Below are 21,730 nucleotides of genomic sequence, written 5' to 3'. Positions count from 1 at the left end.
GACCCCTGCATCCTCTACGGACTACGAGAAAAGGATTTACCGGTAGGTACCAAAATCCTATTTTTTTTTTCATGTAAGTGAATAGGTATAATAGTATTGTTTTTTGTGCTTTATGCTGCAAAGGGTATGTTTTATATTTTGCAATATTTGTAACAGAAAAACCCGTGTTCCCTGACATCTGCAAATCAGCAGCTAAAAGGCTGGGCCAAGCTGGATAGCTGTTCTTTTTTAGAATATAATTATGATGGTTTATGATACATATCTCAGGAACCGTGATTTTATACATATAAAATCTCCAGTGTTAACCTTCAGATGCTTGGCCGAAAATGTGTTAAACAGCCCAACCCATTCACTTAGTGACCATTGGAGTTGCTGAAGATCCCCTTCATCAATCCTCCCCTGGTGTGACCCTCTGCACCTCTGATATATCATCCAAGCCTGACACCTTTTATCAAACTTTAATGAAATGACCCAGGCAAACAAATTGTCATTAAACTTTCCATCACTCTGTCCCTTGGTATCACCTTTTATAAATTGGACGGCAAATGTTGTATTGATCTTGCTGTTCTTGCAGCTGAACTTGAAATGACCTGGGCCCTGTGTTGTTTATTGCCCCAAGTTGCTTTTGCCTGACACTTTACATCCCAGGCATGATATGCTCTTCCTCTGTCAGTCATTCTCCTCTCCCAGCTACTGTCTTTTTCTCTTCCATTCTCACTCACTGCTTCCCTCGCTCTCAAGCTCTTTGTACATCACACTCCCTCTTCCCACATATCTCACTTCCTTTCAATTACATTCTCCCCCTACAGTTCACTTCTAAAGCGCTCCCCCCCCCTTAATTTTCTCTCTGCCTCTTTCTGTCTCCGCTTCTCCCTGTCTCCCCTCTCTCTTACTGTTCTCTCTCTCTCTCTCTCTCTCTCTCTCTCTCTCTCTCCCACCCTTCCTCTTTTTCTCTTCCCCTTATCTTCCTTCCTTCCTTTTCTTTCTTTCTTGCTCTCTCTTTGGGCCCGGATGTAATGACATCTGAGTTGGCCAGACGCTGACTTATTTTAAAGCGGCAATCATTTACACGGCATGGTTTTGCCTTGTAAATGAGTGCCGCTTTCATTAAAATGTCCACAATCGGCCAGGACCCCGCACCTCCGGCCAACTCGGACGTCAGTACATCCAGACCTTTATCTCTTGACCGCTCTGTTTTTATGACTTGACCGCTCTCTATTTCTTGACCGCTCTTTCTTTCTCTCTGTGTCTTTCGGCTACTCTTTCTTTTAACTGATATTTCTTTCAACCCTTTTCTCGCTCTCTCTACCCACCTCTTTCTCTCACCCTCTCTCTCACTCACTGTTTTTTTTTCTTTCTCGCACATCGCTTCTCTTTGCACTCCATAGTACTCACTACTCTTGGAAAACTTCTGCCCACTGTCGTACCTACTACCAAGCGTGTCATGCTTGCTGCGCCATTTGCACTTTCTGTCAGCTCTTTTCTTTTTTCTCTCAGCTCTAGTTCCTGTCGCACTTTTTATCTTTTGCTATTGTAGACTTAATTTTTGCTTTGCTTCACTACCAATTATTAAATTTTTTCTGCTCTTCCCTTTTTTATTTCGCAGCACAACTTTTTATCTGTTTAGCGCAATCTAGGCAATGAAGGCAAGTGTCTGCTTGTTATGGCTTAGTGCAAAATTTGCACTAAAGTTAAATGTTGTAAAGACCCTTCTGTACTTCTAGTGTGTGCACATTTTTGCAGAATGATCACAGCATATTTTTTTTGTGTCTAATTTGTTATAGATTAATGAGCTTGACATCCGGAATCGTGAAATTCTTGGACATGGAAACGGGGGAACTGTGTATAAGTGAGTATATGAGGATTTTTTGGGGGGGGGGGGGGCTATACTTTTTCTCTGTATTTGCTCACATAGCTGTGTTCTAGGTATTTCAATAATTTAGAAATTGTAATTTTCCCTTTTAAAATAGATACATTTTCTCTTTGAACAGATAAAGAATATTAGAGCAGGACGTGTCTTAAAATATAAAAACTATTGAAACATTGTTGTACTGTCCTACTATTAATGGCTTGCAGTGAGATACTGTAGCATGTTGCTGTTGTTTATGAATGTGCCAAAGTTTAAGTACACTTTATTGTTATGGGGATGCAGCTAAACACATGGCAAAATAGGGATCACCGATTGCTTAGAATTGCTTGGGAAATAAAATGTACAATGCAAATAAATGCAGGGTGACTAATGCATGAAAACAATGCACACAAACAGTATTGTATGTCCTTTTCATCCACCCTGCCTTCGTACAGTCTTTTGTACTGTTGTTTAAAAGATGATTGATCATAATTTTGAGGTGAGTTTAGCTGCATATATGTGCGGCGCTAGACTCATCTGTGTGACCAATCACACTTCACCTGCGTGTAACTGCTGTCATTGTTACAAAACGGAACCCATGGAAATAAAGCATAGTTGCATTGTGAGATTTGATGCTATGTGCACAGTCACACTAACTTGCACAATAGAACACTGTATTAATCCAGACTCAGCAGGTTTTTTGTTGAAATATGGCAGCCATATATTGATTTTTTTTTTCTCAGCTCAATTGGATGAAAACTTGTTTGTGTAGCAATATCGGTCTGTCCAGTACCCTGAAACAATATTCGCCACGCACTGTAATCACCATCCTGCTTCCCTGGGATAATAACATTTCTGTAAAGAAATAAAGCTATAGGAAGCCCCTTCCTCATATGAATCACCGGGAGGCTTTCCCACCAGCTCCCTTCTAGCCTATAAATGTTAACCCTTTTCTGCTGGACATTACAGAATGAGTGAGGTCAATTAATGAGAGCAGCACTGCCAGAGGCCTTCACCATATGTGAGGCCAAGGCCTGTAACCATAGAAACATACAACTTTCCGGCCTACACTGCCTCCTGTTTCCTAACTGCTGACTTGATCTGGTCATTGGCCTTTGTTCAAAACCACTTTATATTTACCCCAAGTAGTTTCTTCCAACTTATGATCTTAAGTTAGTCCTCCATGATGTGATGCATGCATCTTCTGTGCTTATCATTCCCATTGCCCTCACGCTTACTACAGTCTAGCTGTGGAGCCTGATATTGTCCATGTCAGCTAGAGCAGATATGAAAGTGGAAATTGTGGGATGACCAAACTAATAGACTTCATTAGTCCACAAAACCACATTTTTTGCATTAACAGATCTTTATTTAACAGTGTTTTCCATTTCAGATCATTTTTAGCTCGCGCATGTCCCTCCCTTCTGTACCTTTTACTAAATACTCTGCTTTGTCCTACTGCCTCTTGTTCTTTTTAGCCATCGTGTCATACCTGAAGCAGCATATTTAATTTGTTATCTCCATTGGACACGACCCTTAACTGCTCCTTATAGTATATACAGTTTATACAGCACAGTGGAGATTTGGCATTTCTGGTGGCAGTGCAAAACATCACTTATATCGTTATATAAAACATGGCAGAAAAGCAAATAAAAAAAATAAAAAAATAAAGCAATATTTATTTAGCAAAACTGCAGGAATTGAGGTCACCGTAAGGTAGATATCCCCATTACATGTGTCTGTAATATTCCTTGCCCTGTATTTTCCAGTAGCTGAGGACTGTCATCTGCTATTCTCTGGCTCACTGGCACGTACATTTCATTATATTTTCCTCCGCTTTGTAGTGAAGGATACACAATGTAGGCAACAAAGCAATAAACTATAGCTAATTGATTTAGCAAAAAAAAAAAAAAAAGTGAGGCGAAAAGCTGATATATATTAGAAATCACAGAGCGGAAAACCTCCAGAGGAAGAGCTCGTTTAAAGTCATAAAAAGTTTTCCCATCACCTTTAACAAGTCTGTATGTCTTTATTCCTGGCAGTAAATGAGGAGCCTGCACGTTTATTTGAATTTAACTTTCTTACAAAACCAATTAAGCCTCAAACAACTGTCAGTGTGCACCATCCATCCTGCTCTTGCTTCAGGATCAGACAGCTCTGGTTCTGTGCCGCCATTTCACCGCCTAATTAAACGTTTGTGCGGGTGTGCTATGATACACTTAAAGGTCTGGAACTCGTCCTCTGTTTCTTTTCTTATGCTTTTCTTTTGTTTAATGGAGATCTATTCTAGCTTCCATATAACCACCATTACTGCCTCCTTCTTCCTCTGTTCTGATCTGGTTTCAGGGCACAAAGCTGTCTCTCAGACATTGAGCAATGGCTACATTTTACATTGCAGCTACTACATTCATAGGCCAAGGAAAGGCATAAGGCCAAGTACTATACATTTGTGGGGTGGCTTATTCAAATATAGTGAAGCAATGAATGTTCTTCAAAATGGGTGGTAAATGCATAGCTGACGGATTCTAAGAACATTGTCTAACAGTGTTAACAATGACTTGTTATCCTACTGTTAGGCCACAATGCTGAATTGCTGTATCTTTCAGCATTGGCCACACTTGGTCATATATCTATGACCACATAAGACCGTGATCCAGCTGCTCTGCAGTTGGACCCAGAGACCAGATTTAGGGATGTATGGGGGGCACCTTTCTATAGCTCACACTTTCTCCACCTAAGGTGATTTATTTTAATAACAAAGGCTAAACTTCTTGTATTCAGCTTTTTTTTCTTCAGAAGTACAATGCCAAATAAACCACATTGGATTCCAGTTAATTAAAAAAAAGGATCTCTATCCCAACAGTAGTATTTAATGTAATTCTCTCTGCTTATAATATATATATATATATATATATACATACATACACACACCCCCATAGAGTGTATGTGGCCGCAGCGCATGCGCTATTTGCCGAAAATCGCTCGTTTGCCATTTTTGGCAAACAGCGATGCAGCCTGAATGGGTGCCACAATCCCTAACATTACTAGTAGCTGACAGGTTCTCTTATAATAGGTAAGGCAATGGAGGTAGATATCTGAGAGCAGACTATCATTCAAACAGGACTGATACTTATCAGTTGATATATCCAGCTCACACATGTTAGAAACAGCAGCAAAATGTACTTATTTTGCTACAAAACAGTATACAATGTTTATAAACTGAAAATAATTTTATTAACAATTAAGATACAGTACTGTGTAAAAGTTTTAGGCAGGTGTGGAAAAAAGGCTGCAAAGTAAGAATACTTTCAATAGTAGGAGTGTTAATATTTATTTCTCTAACGTCCTAGTGGATGCTGGGGACTCCGAAAGGACCATGGGGAATAGCGGCTCCGCAGGAGACTGGGCACAAAGTAAAAGCTTTAGGACTAGCTGGTGTGCACTGGCTCCTCCCCCTATGACCCTCCTCCAAGCCTCAGTTAAGATTTTGTGCCCGAACGAGAAGGGTGCAATCTAGGTGGCTCTCCTGAGCTGCTTAGAGTAAAAGTTTAAATAGGTTTTTTTATTTTCAGTGAGACCTGCTGGCAACAGGCTCACTGCATCGAGGGACTAAGGGGAGAAGAAGCGAACTCACCTGCGTGCAGAGTGGATTGGGCTTCTTAGGCTACTGGACATTAGCTCCAGAGGGACGATCACAGGCCCAGCCATGGATGGGTCCCGGAGCCGCGCCGCCGGCCCCCTTACAGAGCCAGAAGAGTGAAGAGGTCCGGAAAATCGGCGGCAGAAGACGTCCTGTCTTCAATAAGGTAGCGCACAGCACCGCAGCTGTGCGCCATTGCTCTCAGCACACTTCACACTCCGGTCACTGAGGGTGCAGGGCGCTGGGGGGGGGGCGCCCTGGGACGCAATGAAAATACCTTAAATGGCTAAAAATACATCACATATAGCTCCTGGGCTATATGGATGTATTTAACCCCTGCCAGTTTTCCACAAAAAAGCGGGAGAAAGGCCACCGAAAAAGGGGCGGAGCCTATCTCCTCAGCACACAAGCGCCATTTTTTCCTCACAGCTCCGTTGGAGGAAGGCTCCCTGACTCTCCCCTGCAGTCCTGCACTACAGAAACAGGGTAAAAAAAGAGAGGGGGGGCACTAAATTGGCATATTAATATATACAGCAGCTATATTAGGGAAAAACACTTATATAAGGTTATCCCTGTATATATATATATAGCGCTCTGGTGTGTGCTGGCAAACTCTCCCTCTGTCTCCCCAAAGGGCTAGTGGGGTCCTGTCCTCTGTCAGAGCATTCCCTGTGTGTGTGCTGTGTGTCGGTACGCTGTGTCGACATGTATGAGGAGGAAAATGGTGTGGAGGCGGAGCAATTGCCTGTGTTAGTGATGTCACCCCCTAGGGAGTCGACACCTGACTGGATGGTCTTATGGAAAGAATTACGTGATAGTGTCGGCACTTTACAAAAGACTGTTGACGACATGAGACAGCCGTCCAATCAGTTAATACCTGTACAGGCGTCTCAAACACCGTCAGGGGCTATAAAACGCCCGTTACCTCAGGTCGATACAGACACTGACACGGACACTGACTCCAGTGTCGACGGTGAGGAAACAAACGTATTTTCCAGTAGGGCCACACGTTACATGATCACGGCAATGAAGAAGGTTTTGAACATTTCTGATACTACAAGTACCACAAAAAAGGGTATTATGTGGGGTGTGAAAAAACTACCCGTAGTTTCTCTAACGTCCTAAGTGGATGCTGGGGACTCCGTAAGGACCATGGGGAATAGCGGCTCTGCAGGAGACTGGGCACATCTAAAGAAAGCTTTAGGACTAACTGGTGTGCACTGGCTCCTCCCCCTATGACCCTCCTCCAAGCCTCAGTTAGATTTCTGTGCCCGACGAGAAGGGTGCACACTAGGGGCTCTCCTGAGCTTCTTAGTGAAAGTTTTAGTTTAGGTTTGTTATTTTCAGTGAGACCTGCTGGCAACAGGCTCACTGCATCGAGGGACTAAGGGGAGAAGAAGCGAACTCACCTGAGTGTAGAGTGGATTGGGCTTCTTGGCTACTGGACATTAGCTCCAGAGGGACGATCACAGGCCCAGCCTGGATGGGTCCTGGAGCCGCGCCGCCGGCCCCCTTACAGAGCCAGAAGAGCGAAGAGGTCCGGAAAAATCGGCGGCAGAAGACGTTCCTGTCTTCAATAAGGTAGCGCACAGCACTGCAGCTGTGCGCCATTGCTCTCAGCACACTTCATACTCCGGTCACTGAGGGTGCAGGGCGCTGGGGGGGGCGCCCTGAGACGCAATAAAACATGATAAAAATACCTTACATGGCAAAAAATACATCACATATAGCTCCTGGGCTATATGGATGCATTTAACCCCTGCCAGAATATACAGAAAAACGGGAGATAAGGCCGCCGAAAAGGGGGCGGAGCCTATCTCCTCAGCACACTGGCGCCATTTTCCCTCACAGCTCAGTTGGAGGGAAGCTCCCTGGCTCTTCCCTGCAGTCACTACACTACAGAAAGGGTTAAAAAAAGAGAGGGGGGCACTAATTAGGCGCAGTATTAAAACATACAGCAGCTATAAGGGGGAAAAACACTTATATAAGGTTATCCCTGTATATATATATATAGCGCTCTGGTGTGTGCTGGCATACTCTCCCTCTGTCTCCCCAAAGGGCTAGTGGGGTCCTGTCCTCTATCAGAGCATTCCCTGTGTGTGTGCTGTGTGTCGGTACGTTTGTGTCGACATGTATGAGGAGAAAAATGATGTGGAGACGGAGCAGAGTGTCTGTAACAGTGATGTCACCACCTAGGGGGTCGACACCTGAGTGGATGTACTGTTGAAAATTACGTGACAGTGTCAGCTCTATATAAAAAAACAGTGGTTGACATGAGACAGCCGGCTACTCAGCTTGTGCCTGTCCAGACGTCTCATAGGCCGTCAGGGGCTCTAAAGCGCCCGTTACCTCAGATGGCAGATACAGACGCCGACACGGATACTGACTCCTGTGTCGACGGTGAAGAGACAACCGTGATTTCCAGTAGGGCCACACGTTACATGATTGAGACAATGGAAAATGTTTTATACATTTCTGATAATACGAGTACCACCAAAAAGGGGTATTATGTTCGGTGAGGGAAAAACTACCTGTAGTTTTCCTGAATCTGAGAAATAAAATGAGGTGTGTGATGATGCGTGGGTTTCCCCCCGATAACAATTGATAATTTCTTAAAAAGTATTGGCTGTATACCCTTTCCCGCCAGAGGTTAGGGTGCGTTGGGAAACACCCCCTAGGGGGGATAAGGCGCTCACATGCTTGTAAGAACAAGGGCTCTACCCTCTCATGAGATGGCCGCCCTTAAGGATCCTGCTGATAGAAAGCAGGAGGGTATCCAAAAATGTATTCACACACATACTGGTGTTATACTGCGACCCGCAATCGCCTCAGCCTGGAGGTGCAGTGCTGGGTTGGCATGGTCGGATTCCCTGACTGGAAATATTGATATCCTAGATAAGGATAGTATATTATTGCCTATAGAGCATTTAAAAGATGCATTTCTATATATGCATGATGCACAGCGGAATATTTGCCGACTGGCATCAAGTATAAGTGCGTTGCCAATTCTACCAGTAAAATGGTCAGGTGATGCGGATTCCAAACGGCATTTGGAAGTATTGCCTTTGAAAGGGGACATTTGGGGTCGGTCTTTTAGACCTGGTGGCCACGGCAACAACTGGGAAATCCACGTTTGTACCCCAGGTCGCCTCTCAAAATAAGACGCCGTATTATCAGGCGCAGTCCTTTGTTGGCAAGCGGACAAAAGGTTCCTCTTTTCTGCTCGTGACCGAGGGAGAGGAAAAAGGCTGAAGAGATTACCCAGTTCCCAGGAACAGAAATCCTTTCCCGCCTCTGCAAAAGCCCTCAGTATGACGCTAGGGCCTTACAAGCTCAGGCACGGTGGGGGCCCGTTCTTAATGAATTTCACTGCTCACTCGCAAGTAGACCCCTGGATCCTTCAGGTAATATCTCAAGGGTACATATTGAAATTTGAGACGTCTCCCCCTCGCCGTTTCCAAAAGTCGGCTTTACCGACGTCTCCCTCTGACAGGGAGGCAGTTTTGGAAGCCATTCACAAGCTGTATTCCCAGCAGGTGATAATCAAGGTACCCCTCCTGCAACAGGGAACGGGGTATTATTCCACACTATTGTGGTACCGAAGCCAGACGGCCCGGTGAGACCGATTCTAAATCTAAAATCTAAAATCTTTGAACACTTACATACAGAGGTTCAAATTCAAGATTGAGTCACTCAGAGCAGTGATTGCGAACCTGGAAGAAGGGGACTACATGATGTCTCGGGACATCAAGGATGCTTACCTTCATGTCAAAATGTACCCTTCTCACCAAGGGTACCTCAGGTTATGGTACAGAACTGTCACTATCAGTTCAGACGCTGCCGTAGGGATGGTCCACGGCACCCCGGGTCTTTACCAAGGTAATGGCCGAAATGATATCCCTTCGAAGGAAGGGAATTTTAGTTATCCCTTACTTGGACGATTCCCTGATAAGGGTAAGATCCAGGGAACAGTTGGAAGTCGGTGTAGCACTATCTCAGGTAGTGTTGCGGCAGCACGATTGGATTCTCAATATTCCAAAATCGCAGCTGGTTCGCGACTTGTCTTCTGTTTCCTAGGGATGTTCCTGGACACAGTCCAGAAAAAAAAAAAAAAAAAGGTGTTTCTCCCGGAAGAGAAAGCCAGGGAGTTATCCGAGCTAGTCAGGAACCTCCTAAAACCGAACCAAGTCTCAGTGCATCAATGCACAAGGGTTCTGGGTAAAAATGGTGGCTTCCTACGAAGCAATCCCATTCGTTAGATTCCACGCAAGAACTTTCCAGTGGAACCTACTGGACAAATGGTCCGGGTCGCATTTCCAGATGCATCAGCGGATAACCCTGTCACCAAGGACAAGGGTATCCATCATGTGGTGGTTGCAGAGTGCTCATCTTCTAGAGGGCCGCAGATTCGGCATTCAGGACTGGGTCCTGGTGACCACGGATGCCAGCCTGCGAGGCTGGGGAGCAGTCACACAGGGAAGGAATATCCAGGGCTTAGGGTCAAGCCTGGATACATCACTTCACATAAATATCCTGAAGCTAAGGGCCATTTACAATGCTCTAAGCTTAGCAAGACCTCTGCTTCAAGGTCAGCCGGTGTTGATCCAGTCGGACAACATCATGGCAGTCACCCACGTAAACAGACAGGGTGGCACAAGAAGCAGGAGGGCAATGGCAGAAGCTGCAGGGATTCTTCGCTGGGCGGAAAATCATGTGATAGCACTGTCAACAGTATTCATTCCGGGAGTGGACAACTGGGAAGCAGACTTCCTCAGCACGACCTCCACCCGGGAGAGTGGGGACTTCACCCAGAAGTCGTCCACATGATTAAAAAACTCGACAGGTATTGCGCCAGGTCAAGAGACCCTCAGGCAATAGTTGTAGACGCTCTGGTAACACCGTGGGTGTACCAGTCAGTGTATGTGTTCCCTCCTCTGCCTCTCATACCCAAGGTACTGAGATTGATAAGATGGAGAGGAGAAAGCACTATATTCGTGGCTCCGGATTGGCCAAGAAGGACTTGGTAACCGGAACTTCAAGAGATGCTCACGGAGGATCTGTGGCCTCTACCTCTAAGAAGGGACCTGCTCCAGCAAGGACCCTGTCTGTTCCAAGACTTACTGCGGCTGCGTTTGACGGCATGGCGGTTGAACGCCGGATCCTGAAGGAAAAAAGGCATTCCGGATGAAGTCATCCCTATCCTGATCAAAGCCAGGAAGGATGTAACCGCAAAAACATTATCACCGCAATTGGCGAAAATATGTTGCGTGGTGCGAGGCCAGTAAGGCCCGACGGAGGAAATTCAACTGGGTCGATTCCTACATTTCCTGCAAACAGGAGTGTCTATGGGCCTGAAATTGGGGTCCATTAAGGTTCAAATTTTCGGCCCTGTCAATTTTCTTCCAAAAAGAACTAGCTTCAGTCCCTGAAGTTCAGACGTTTGTAAAAGGGGTACTGCATATACAGCCTCCTTTTGTGCCTCCAGTGGCACTTTGGGATCTCAATGTAGTTTTGGGTTCCAAAAGTCACATTGGTTTGAACCACTTAAATCTGTGGAGTTAAAATATCTCACATGGAAAGTGGTCATGCTGTTGGCCCTGGCCTGGGCCAGGCGCGTGTCAGAATTGGCGGCTTTATCCTGAAAAAGCCCTTATCTGATTTTCCATTCGGACAGGGCGGAATTGAGGACTCGTCCTCAGTTTCTCCCCAAGGTGGTTTCAGCGTCTCACCTGAACCAGCCTATTGGTGGTGCCTGCGGCTACTAGGGACTTGGAGGCCTCCAAGTTGCTAGACGTTGTCAGTGCCCTGAAAATAAATGTTTCCAGGACGGCTGGAGTCAGGAAATCTGACTCGCTGTTTATCCTGTGTGCACCCAACAAGCTGGGTGCTCCTGCTTCTAAGCAGACTATTGCTCGTTGGATTTGTAGTACAATTCAGCTTGCACATTCTGTGGCAGGCCTGCCACAGCCAAAAATCTGTAAATGCCCACTCCACAAGGAAGGTGGGCTCATCTTGGGCGGCTGCCCGAGGGGTCTCGGCTTTACAACTTTGCCGAGCTGCTACTTGGTCAGGAGCAAATACGTTTGTAAAATTCTACAAAATTGATATCCTGGCTGAGGAGGACCTGGAGTTCTCTCATTTGGTGCTGCAGAGTCATCCGCACTCTCCCGCCCGTTTGGGAGCTTTGGTATAATCCCCATGGTCCTTACGGAGTCCCCAGCATCCACTTAGGACGTTAGAGAAAATAAGAATTTACTTACCGATAATTCTATTTCTCATAGTCCGTAGTGGATGCTGGGCGCCCATCCCAAGTGCGGATTGTCTGCAATACTTGTACATAGTTATTGTTACAAAAATCGGGTTATTATTGTTGTGAGCCATCTTTCAGAGGCTCCTCTGTTATCATGCTGTTAACTGGGTTCAGATCACAGGTTATACGGTGTGATTGGTGTGGCTGGTATGAGTCTTACCCGGGATTCAAAATCCTTCCTTATTGTGTACGCTCGTCCGGGCACAGTATCCTAACTGAGGCTTGGAGGAGGGTCATAGGGGGAGGAGCCAGTGCACACCAGTTAGTCCTAAAGCTTTCTTTAGATGTGCCCAGTCTCCTGCGGAGCCGCTATTCCCCATGGTCCTTACGGAGTCCCCAGCATCCACTACGGACTATGAGAAATAGAATTATCGGTAAGTAAATTCTTATTTTTTCCTGAATCAGATGAATTAAATGAGGTGTGTGATGAAGCGTGGGTTTCCCCCGATAAAAAACTGCTAATTTCTAAAAAATTATTGGCATTATACCCTTTCCCGCCAGAGGTTAGGGCGCGTTGGGAAACACCCCCTAGCGTAGATAAGGCGCTCACACGCTTATCAAAACAAGTGGCGTTACCGTCTCCTGATACGGCCGCCCTCAAGGAATCAGCTGATAGGAAGCTGGAAAATATCCTTAAAAGTATATACACACATACTGGTATTATACTGCGACTAGCAATCGCCTCAGCCTGGATGTGCAGTGCTGGGGTGGCTTGGTCGGATTCCCTGACTGAAAATATTGATACCCTGGACAGGGACAATATATTATTGACTATAGAGCATTTAAAGGATGCATTTCTATATATGCGAGATGCACAGAGGGATATTTGCACTCTGGCATCAAGAGTAAGTGCGATGTCCATTTCTGCCAGAAGAGGATTATGGACGCGACAGTGGTCAGGGGATGCGGATTCCAAACGGCATATGGAAGTATTGCCGTATAAAGGGGAGGAGTTATTTGGGGTCGGTCTATCGGACCTGGTGGCCACGGCAACGGCTGGAAAATCCACCTTTTTACCCCAAGTCACCTCGCAGCAGAAAAAGATACCGTCTTTTCAGGCTCAGTCCTTTCGTCCCCATAAGGGTAAGCGGGCAAAAGGCCACTCATATCTGCCCCGGGGCAGAGGAAGGGGAAAAAGACTGCAGCAAACAGCCTCTTCCCACGAACAGAAGCCCTCCCCCGCTTCTGCCAAGTCCTCAGCATGACGCTGGGGCCTTACAAGCGGACTCAGGCACGGTGGGGGCCCGTCTCAAGAATTTCAGCGCGCAGTGGGCTCACTCGCAAGTGGACCCCTGGATCCTGCAGGTAGTATCTCAGGGGTACAAATTGGAATTCGAGACGTCTCCCCCTCGCCGGTTCCTGAAGTCTGCTTTACCAACGTCTCCCCCCGACAGGGAGGCGGTATTGGAAGCCATTCACAAGCTGTATTCCCAGCAGGTGATAATCAAGGTACCCCTCCTACAACAGGGAAAGGGGTATTATTCCACGCTGTTTGTGGTACCGAAGCCGGACGGCTCGGTGAGACCCATTTTAAATAAAAAGGTTCAAGTTCAAGATGGAGTCACTCAGAGCAGTGATAGCGAACCTGGAAGAAGGGGACTATATGGTGTCTCTGGACATAAAGGATGCTTACCTCCATGTCCCAATTTGCCCTTCTCACCAAGGGTACCTCAGGTTTGTGGTACAGAATTGTCACTATCAGTTTCAGACGCTGCCGTTTGGATTGTCCACGGCACCCCGGGTCTTTACCAAGGTAATGGCCGAAATGATGATTCTTCTTCGAAGAAAAGGCGTCTTAATTATCCCTTACTTGGACGATCTCCTGATAAGGGCAAGGTCCAGAGAACAGTTAGAGGTCGGAGTAGCACTATCTCAAGTAGTACTACGACAGCACGGATGGATTCTAAATATTCCAAAATCGCAGCTGATTCCGACGACACGTCTGCTGTTCCTAGGGATGATTCTGGACACAGTACAGAAAAAGGTGTTTCTCCCGGAGGAGAAAGCCAAGGAGTTATCCGACCTAGTCAGGAACCTCCTAAGACCAGGCCAAGTGTCAGTACATCAATGCACAAGGGTCCTGGGAAAGATGGTGGCTTCTTACGAAGCGATTCCATTTGGCAGATTCCACGCAAGAACTTTTCAGTGGGATCTGCTGGACAAATGGTCCGGATCGCATCTTCAAATGCATCAGCGGATAACCCTGTCTCCAAGGACAAGGGTGTCTCTACTGTGGTGGTTACAGAGTGCTCATCTCCTAGAGGGCCGCAGATTCGGCATTCAGGATTGGGTCCTGGTGACCACGGATGCCAGCCTGAGAGGCTGGGGAGCAGTCACACAGGGAAGAAATTTCCAGGGCTTGTGGTCAAGCATGGAAACGTCACTTCACATAAATATCCTGGAACTAAGGGCCATTTACAATGCCCTAAGTCAGGCAAGACCTCTGCTTCAGGGTCAGCCGGTGTTGATCCAGTCGGACAACATCACGGCAGTCGCCCACGTAAACAGACAGGGCGGCACAAGAAGCAGGAGGGCAATGATGGAAGTGGCAAGGATTCTTCGCTGGGCGGAGAATCATGTGATATCACTGTCAGCAGTGTTCATTCCGGGAGTGGACAACTGGGAAGCAGACTTCCTCAGCAGACACGATCTTCACCCGGAGGAGTGGGAACTTCACCCAGAAGTCTTCCACATGATTGTGAACCGTTGGGAAAAACCAAAGGTGGACATGATGGCGTCCCGCCTCAACAAAAAACTGGACAGATATTGCGCCAGGTCAAGGGACCCTCAGGCAATAGCTGTGGACGCTCTGGTAACACCGTGGGTGGGTGTATGTGTTCCCTCCTCTTCCTCTCATACCAAAAGTACTGAGAATCTTAAGAAGGAGAGGAGTAAAGACTATACTCGTGGCTCCGGATTGGCCAAGAAGGACTTGGTACCCGGAAATTCAAGAGATGCTCACGGAAGACCCGTGGCCTCTACCTCTAAGAAAGGACCTGCTCCAGCAGGGACCATGTCTGTTCCAAGACTTACCGCGGCTGCGTTTGACGGCATGGCGGTTGAACGCCGGATCCTGAAGGAAAAAGGCATTCCGGATGAAGTCATCCCACCCTGATCAAAGCCAGGAAGGATGTAACCATACAACATTATCACCGTATTTGGCGTAAATATGTTGCGTGGTGCGAGGCCAGGAAGGCCCCTACAGAGGAATTTCAACTGGGTCGTTTCCTGCATTTCCTGCAAACAGGACTGTCTATGGGCCTCAAATTAGGGTCCATTAAGGTTCAAATTTCGGCCCTGTCAATATTCTTCCAAAAAGAACTGGCTTCTGTTCCTGAAGTTCAGACGTTTGTCAAGGGAGTACTGCATATACAGCCTCCTTTTGTGCCTCCAGTGGCACCTTGGGATCTCAATGTAGTTTTGGGATTCCTAAAATCACATTGGTTTGAACCACTCACCACTGTGGACTTAAAATATCTCACATGGAAAGTGGTAATGCTGTTAGCCCTGGCTTCAGCCAGGCGTGTCTCAGAATTGGCGGCTTTATCCTATAAAAGCCCTTACCTAATTTTTCATACGGACAGGGCAGAATTGAGGACTCGTCCTCAATTTCTCCCTAAGGTGGTTTCAGCATTTCACTTAAACCAGCCTATTGTAGTGCCTGCGGCTACTAGGGACTTGGAGGATTCCAAGTTGCTGGACGTAGTCAGGGCCCTGACAATATATGTTTCCAGGACGGCTGGAGTCAGGAAATCTGATTCGCTGTTTATCCTGTATGCACCCAACAAGCTGGGTGCTCCTGCTTCTAAGCAGACGGTTGCTCGTTGGATTTGTAGTACAATTCAGCTTGCACATTCTGTGGCAGGCCTGCCACAGCCAAAATCTGTAAAAGCCCATTCCACACGGAAAGTGGGCTCATCTTGGGCGGCTGCCCGAGGGGTCTCGGCTTTACAACTTTGCCGAGCAGCTACTTGGTCAGGGGCAAACACGTTTGCTAAATTCTACAAATTTGATACCCTGGCTGAGGAGGACCTGGAGTTCTCTCATTCGGTGCTGCAGAGTCATCCGCACTCTCCCGCCCGTTTGGGAGCTTTGGTATAATCCCCATGGTCCTTTCGGAGTCCCCAGCATCCACTAGGACGTTAGAGAAAATAAGAATTTACTTACCGATAATTCTATTTCTCATAGTCCGTAGTGGATGCTGGGCGCCCATCCCAAGTGCTTTACTTGTACATAGTTATTGTTACAAAAATCGGGTTATTGTTGTTGTGAGCCATCTTTTCAGAGGCTCCTTCTGTTATCATGCTGTTAACTGGGTTCAGATCACAAGTTGTACGGTGTGATTGGTGTGGCTGGTATGAGTCTTACCCGGGATTCAAAATCCTTCCTTATTGTGTACGCTCGTCCGGGCACAGTATCCTAACTGAGGCTTGGAGGAGGGTCATAGGGGTAGGAGCCAGTGCACACCAGCTAGTCCTAAAGCTTTTACTTTGTGCCCAGTCTCCTGCGGAGCCGCTATTCCCCATGGTCCTTTCGGAGTCCCCAGCATCCACTACGGACTATGAGAAATAGAATTATCGGTAAGTAAATTTTTATTTTTTGTCAATTAACAAAATGCAATCTGATTGAACAGAAGAGAAATCTAAATCAAATCAATATTTGGTGTGACCACCCTTTGCCTTCAAAACAAAATCAATTGTTCTAGGTACAGTTGAACACAGTTTTTGAAGGAATTTGTCAGGGAGGTTGTTCCAAACATCTTGGAGAACTAACCACAGATCTGTGGGATGTATGCTTGCTCAAATCCTTCTGTCTGTTCATGTAATCCCAGACCGACTCGATGATATTGAGATCAGGGCTCTGTGAGGACCATATCACTTCCAGGACTCTTTGTTCTTTATGCTGAAGATAGTTCTTAATAACATTGGCTATATGTTTGGGTTTGTTGTCCTGCTGCAGAATAAATTTGGAGCCAAGATGTTTGGGACAATCTCCCTGCTGAGTTCCTTTAAAAACTGCGTGCAAGTGTACTTAGAAGAATTGATGCTGTTTTGAAGGGAAAGGGTGGTCACGCCAAATATTGATATGATTTAGATTTCTCTTTCTTTTCATTCACTTTGCATTTTGTTAATTGATCAAAATAAACTATTAACACTTCTATTTTTGAAAGCATTCTTACTTTTCAGCACTTTTTCCATACCTGCCTAAAACTTTTGCACAGTATTGTATGTTATTGGTTAATGTCAACATTCATCTCTTTGTGTGTTCATTGCTTTTTGTTGACCTGTCTTATGCTTTGTCCCATTATCAGTATTTCTACATTGGCTTGCTGCAGGTCTTCCTGCAGTCTAGATCTTACAAGACAAACTGCCTGGTACAGGGCAGATAGATGGAGGGTAGCCTCAGGAAAGCGTCTTGATGAAACGGTTCAATTAAGAACACAAGCATTTACATGGTGTAATTTCCCTAAATTGCCAGCCTGTCCCTGCAGACGGCAGTGTTTGGGGGGATTGATCAGAACATTGATTTTGGCTGAAGATGATAAATTTCTGCTGGTTAGTTAAAGTCATTCTGTGCTGGGTCTAGGGCTGCTATGCTGAACGCTTTCTTTATCGGATGCTTAAAACAGGACTTATTTCCCAAGGCCACCGGGTCTGTTCTCTGCTCAAGCTATTCCCAAACCATCTCTTACTCAGATGATTTTTGCTTAGCTTCTGTATGCAGATCAATAGGTGATTGAAACTGATTAAAACTTAGGCAACCAGTTACCGGCACCACTTTAATTAGAAACAGGCTGATTCTTAAATGAAAAGGCATTCAGAGTTTTTTTTGTTCTTGCATACTTAAGCGTCACGCAAAATAAAAAGGCTTAGAGTCCCATGGGCTATATAGACACATCTGACATCCAAAGGCTCTGACCAGATATTTTTTATTCTCTAATTTTGTTATTTCAGAAAGTTTGTAAACTGATTGTATTAAAAATAACCCCTATCCATATTACTGTCTACTGCTAAAAAAGGACTATGTCTTTTCAGCCTAGTACAATGGAAGGTTCTGAAATGCATCAGCTGGAGTATCAGAGTTTGCTGATCCCTAAATTAAATTCAGATGTCTGGGAAAACATTACAGCATTGGAATATAAAAATTCCCGCATTAGAATTCATTATTTACCATGAATATAAGCCAATGTAGTTAGGCTAGGGAATAAAGTATTACTTACATGAGCACTATGTACAGCACAAATTTACCTTTTAGACTTTAGAGGGCAATGGAATATATTGGCGCAGTATAAATACATTTTCACCTACTGTAAAATAACTTTTCAGGGTTTCATCTTTAGTATATGGTTGATACTTGTTTGGACAAAACCGCAACAGATAACTATGATCTTGTCTATACATATATTTTTAAATTGATGAACTTTTATTTTTAGCCTTCATGTTGGATGTTTTGAGTAACTGCTTATTTTGTTTCCTGATTTATAGTTTATATAGTTATACCATTATGGGATCAGCATGGGATGCCGAATGTCAGTATACTGACATTGGCATCCCGTGCGCCAGAATGCCGGCAGCGGGGTGAGCGCAACGAAGCCCCTTGTGGGATCGGTGGTGAGCTTTGTTTAGCACAGGTTCTAGTCTCCCTCTATGGGTGTTGTGGATCCTGTATTCGGTATTGAGTCGGTATTGAGATAGCCGAAATCCTGACGGGCGGTATTTTAACTGCATAGCGTTATTCATCTTAGAAGAAGAAAGTTCCAGAATAACTGATGTTACCCTGTTTTAAAAAAAACAAAAAAAAACTGAACGTATGAAAGACAAATATGATTTCTGAGATGTCTGGCATTTTTTCAGCTGGTAAGAAAAAGGTCATCCAATTTGGAACGATCCACTTTACTCCCTGAATGGGAGTGGTATGTTGCAGACAGGCAAAGGGTTAACGCTCTTCCGGCCAGTTACCAGTATGCAAATGGTGCAGACTGACAAGTAATTACTGCAGCTTCTACAGACTCATTTGAAGGACTGGCTGTTAAGTAAGATAGAGGTGCGTGGAAGGTGTGTGTTACAGTGTAACCAGAGCCCTTATTCAGGCTGCCTTAATCACCTTACAGTTTTTGTGTGGGGGGTAAGTTGAGGCAATTGAGATCTCATACAGAATTCTGCACATTCCCTGTCCTTCCTTGTGATGTGCCCACCACCCACCTGCGCTCTCTCTTTGTGACCCAAATCATCCCCATAATTAAATGTTAAATTGGTACTGTCAGTGATCTGTAAACCAAACCAGGCATGTACCATGCACAAGAAATTTAACCCGGGTCTCCACGGGTGAATTGGCGCACACCATAATTAAATCATTAAGCCTCCCCTTTTTAATTGCTTGAGAAACTGTAGAGCCATCCTCTGGATGCCAGTGTCCAGTTTCATGATGAGCTAATTAAGTTGGCACAGCATTGGGTGCAAGAAGCGTTAATAATCCCGTCCGCATGTCCCCACATTGCATTCCTCTCCGTTGCCCCTATTCTGCTAATTCCTTTTATTTCAGCTCTTAACAAAAATATCCCTAAAAAATATCAATTTAGAATTGTGTATAAATAAAGGGGGGGAGGGAATTATTGATTAACAATTCCAACCTGGAGGACAAACTCTGAGGCACAGCCCCCGCCCCACCCCTCATCCCAGAAGCAGTATTTAATCGTGATGAGATGTATCCCAGATAACCTGAAAACTCTGGAAGATAAACACTTTTCACAGAACATCATCAGCTATATAAGAGGGTGGTCTTCAGTATGCCGACTGACGGGATCCCGGCGCACAGTATACCGGCGCCGGGATCCCGACTGCCGGCATACCGACTGCCGGCATACCGACACTTATTCTCCCTCGTGGGGGTCCACGACACCCCTGGAGGGAGAATAATATAGTGGGGCTCATTTGCGCTCGCCACACTGTCGGTAAGCCGGCGGTCGGGCTCCCGGCGCCGGTATGCTGGTCGCCGGGAGCCCTACCGCCGGCATATCGTAGTGAACCCATATCAGACCATAAATAAAAATAAAATACAACTGTCAGAAGATCCTTTACGGCAGGGATATCAAACGCGCAGGCCTCCAGCTGCTGTGGAACTACATATCCCAGCACGCCGTGCAACAGTTATGCTGTTAGAGTATGCTAAAACTGTGGCAGGGTATGCAGGAACGTGTTGTTATACAGCAGATTGAGTGCCGCATATAGAATCCCCCTGATGTGGGGATAAATACATAGGGGTAAATTTACTAAGGTCCCGATTTTGACCGAGATGCCGTTTTTTCATCAAAGTGTCATCTCGGTAATTTACTAAACTCAAATCACGGCAGTGATGAGGGCATTCGTAATATTTGGAAGTCCTAGGAAAAAAATCACGAATGAATACACCATCGGTCAAAACGCGGCTGTTTAAGTATGAATCTCGGTCATTTACTAAGAAGTGCAAAGCAAAAAAAAACAAAACACTGCCGTGAAAAATTACAACTCGTAAAAAAGTGCTTAAAAAAAACAGACCTGCTTTTTTTATTCGTGATTGGATAGGCATGCACGGATCCATGAGATCCGTGCATGTATATCAGTGGGAAGGGGTGGGAAAGTGATTATTTTTTCAAAAAAAATTGCGTGGGGTCCCCCCTCCTAAGCATAACCAGCCTCGGGCTCTTTGAGCCGATCCTGGTTGCAGAAATATGGGGGGAAAAAATTGACAGGGGTTCCCCCATATTTAAGCAACCAGCATCGGGCTCTGCGCCTGGTCCTGGTTCCAAAAATACGGGGGACAAAAAGAGTAGGGGTCCCCCGTATTTTTAAAACCAGCACCAGGCTCCACTAGCTGGACAGATAATGCCACAGCCGGGGGTCACTTTTATATAGTGCCCTGCGGCCGTGGCATCAAAAATCCAACTAGTCACCCCTGGCCGGGGTACCCTGGGGGAGTGGGGACCCCTTCAATCAAGGGGTCCCCCCCCCCAGCCACCCAAGGGCCAGGGGTGAAGCCCGAGGCTGTCCCCCCCCATCCAATGGGCTGCGGATGGGGGGGCTGATAGCCTTTTGTGATAATGAAAAGATATTGTTTTTAGTAGCAGTACTACAAGTCCCAGCAAGCCTCCCCCGCATGCTGGTACTTGGAGAACCACAAGTACCAGCATGCGGCGGAAAAATGGGCCCGCTGGTACCTGTAGTACTATTACTAAAAAAATACCCAAATAAACACAAGACACACACACCTTGAAAGTAAAGATTTATTACATACATGCACACAAACATACATACATACTTACCTTATGTTCACACGCAGGTCGGTCCTCTTCTCCAGTAGAATCCAAGGGGTACCTGTTGAATAAATTACACTCACCAGATCCAGGGTCCCAGGCTCCTCGTCGCATCCATGTGTAATCCACGTACTTGAATAAAATAACAAAACGGATACCCGAGCCACGAACTGAAAGGGTCCCCATGTTTTCACATGGGACTCCTTTCCCCGAATGCCAGAAACCCACTCTGACTTCTGTCTAAGTGGGTTTCTTCAGCCAATCAGGGAGCGCAACGTTGTAGCACTCTCCTGATCGGCTGTGTGCTCCTGTACTGAGTGACAGGCGGCACACGGCAGTGTTACAATGTAGCGCCTATGCGCTCCATTGTAACCAATGGTGGGAACTTTCTGCTCAGCGGTGACGTCACTTTAGGTCAACCGCAGGGCAGAAAGTTCCCACCATTGGTTACAATGGAGCGCATAGGCGCTACATTGTAACACTGCCGTGTGCCGCCTGTCACTCAGTACAGGAGCACACAGCCGATCAGGAGAGTGCTACAACGTGGCGCTCCCTGATTGGCTGAAGAAACCCACTTAGACAGAAGTCAGAGTGGGTTTCTGGCATTCGGGGAAAGGAGTCCCATGTGAAAAAATGGGGACC

At 45.9% G+C, this 21,730-nt stretch overlaps 1 protein-coding gene across 2 annotated transcripts in view; it reads left to right on the top strand.

Annotated features, from left to right (window-relative positions):
- MAP2K5 (mitogen-activated protein kinase kinase 5) overlaps positions 1-21,730 on the top strand; it is a 270,085-nt gene that overhangs the window by 112,642 nt on the left and 135,713 nt on the right. For both annotated transcript variants that reach the window (XM_063925546.1, XM_063925547.1), the window contains exon 8: positions 1,785-1,849. In XM_063925546.1, the coding sequence (XP_063781616.1) occupies positions 1,785-1,849 (65 nt within the window). The remainder of the gene's footprint in view (positions 1-1,784; positions 1,850-21,730) is intronic.

The sequence above is a fragment of the Pseudophryne corroboree genome, chromosome 6 (genome assembly GCF_028390025.1).
Source record: "Pseudophryne corroboree isolate aPseCor3 chromosome 6, aPseCor3.hap2, whole genome shotgun sequence".
Classification (NCBI taxonomy): domain Eukaryota; kingdom Metazoa; phylum Chordata; class Amphibia; order Anura; family Myobatrachidae; genus Pseudophryne; species Pseudophryne corroboree.
Note: the sequence above shows the minus strand (reverse complement) of the source record. Positions and strands in the feature narration are given on the sequence as shown.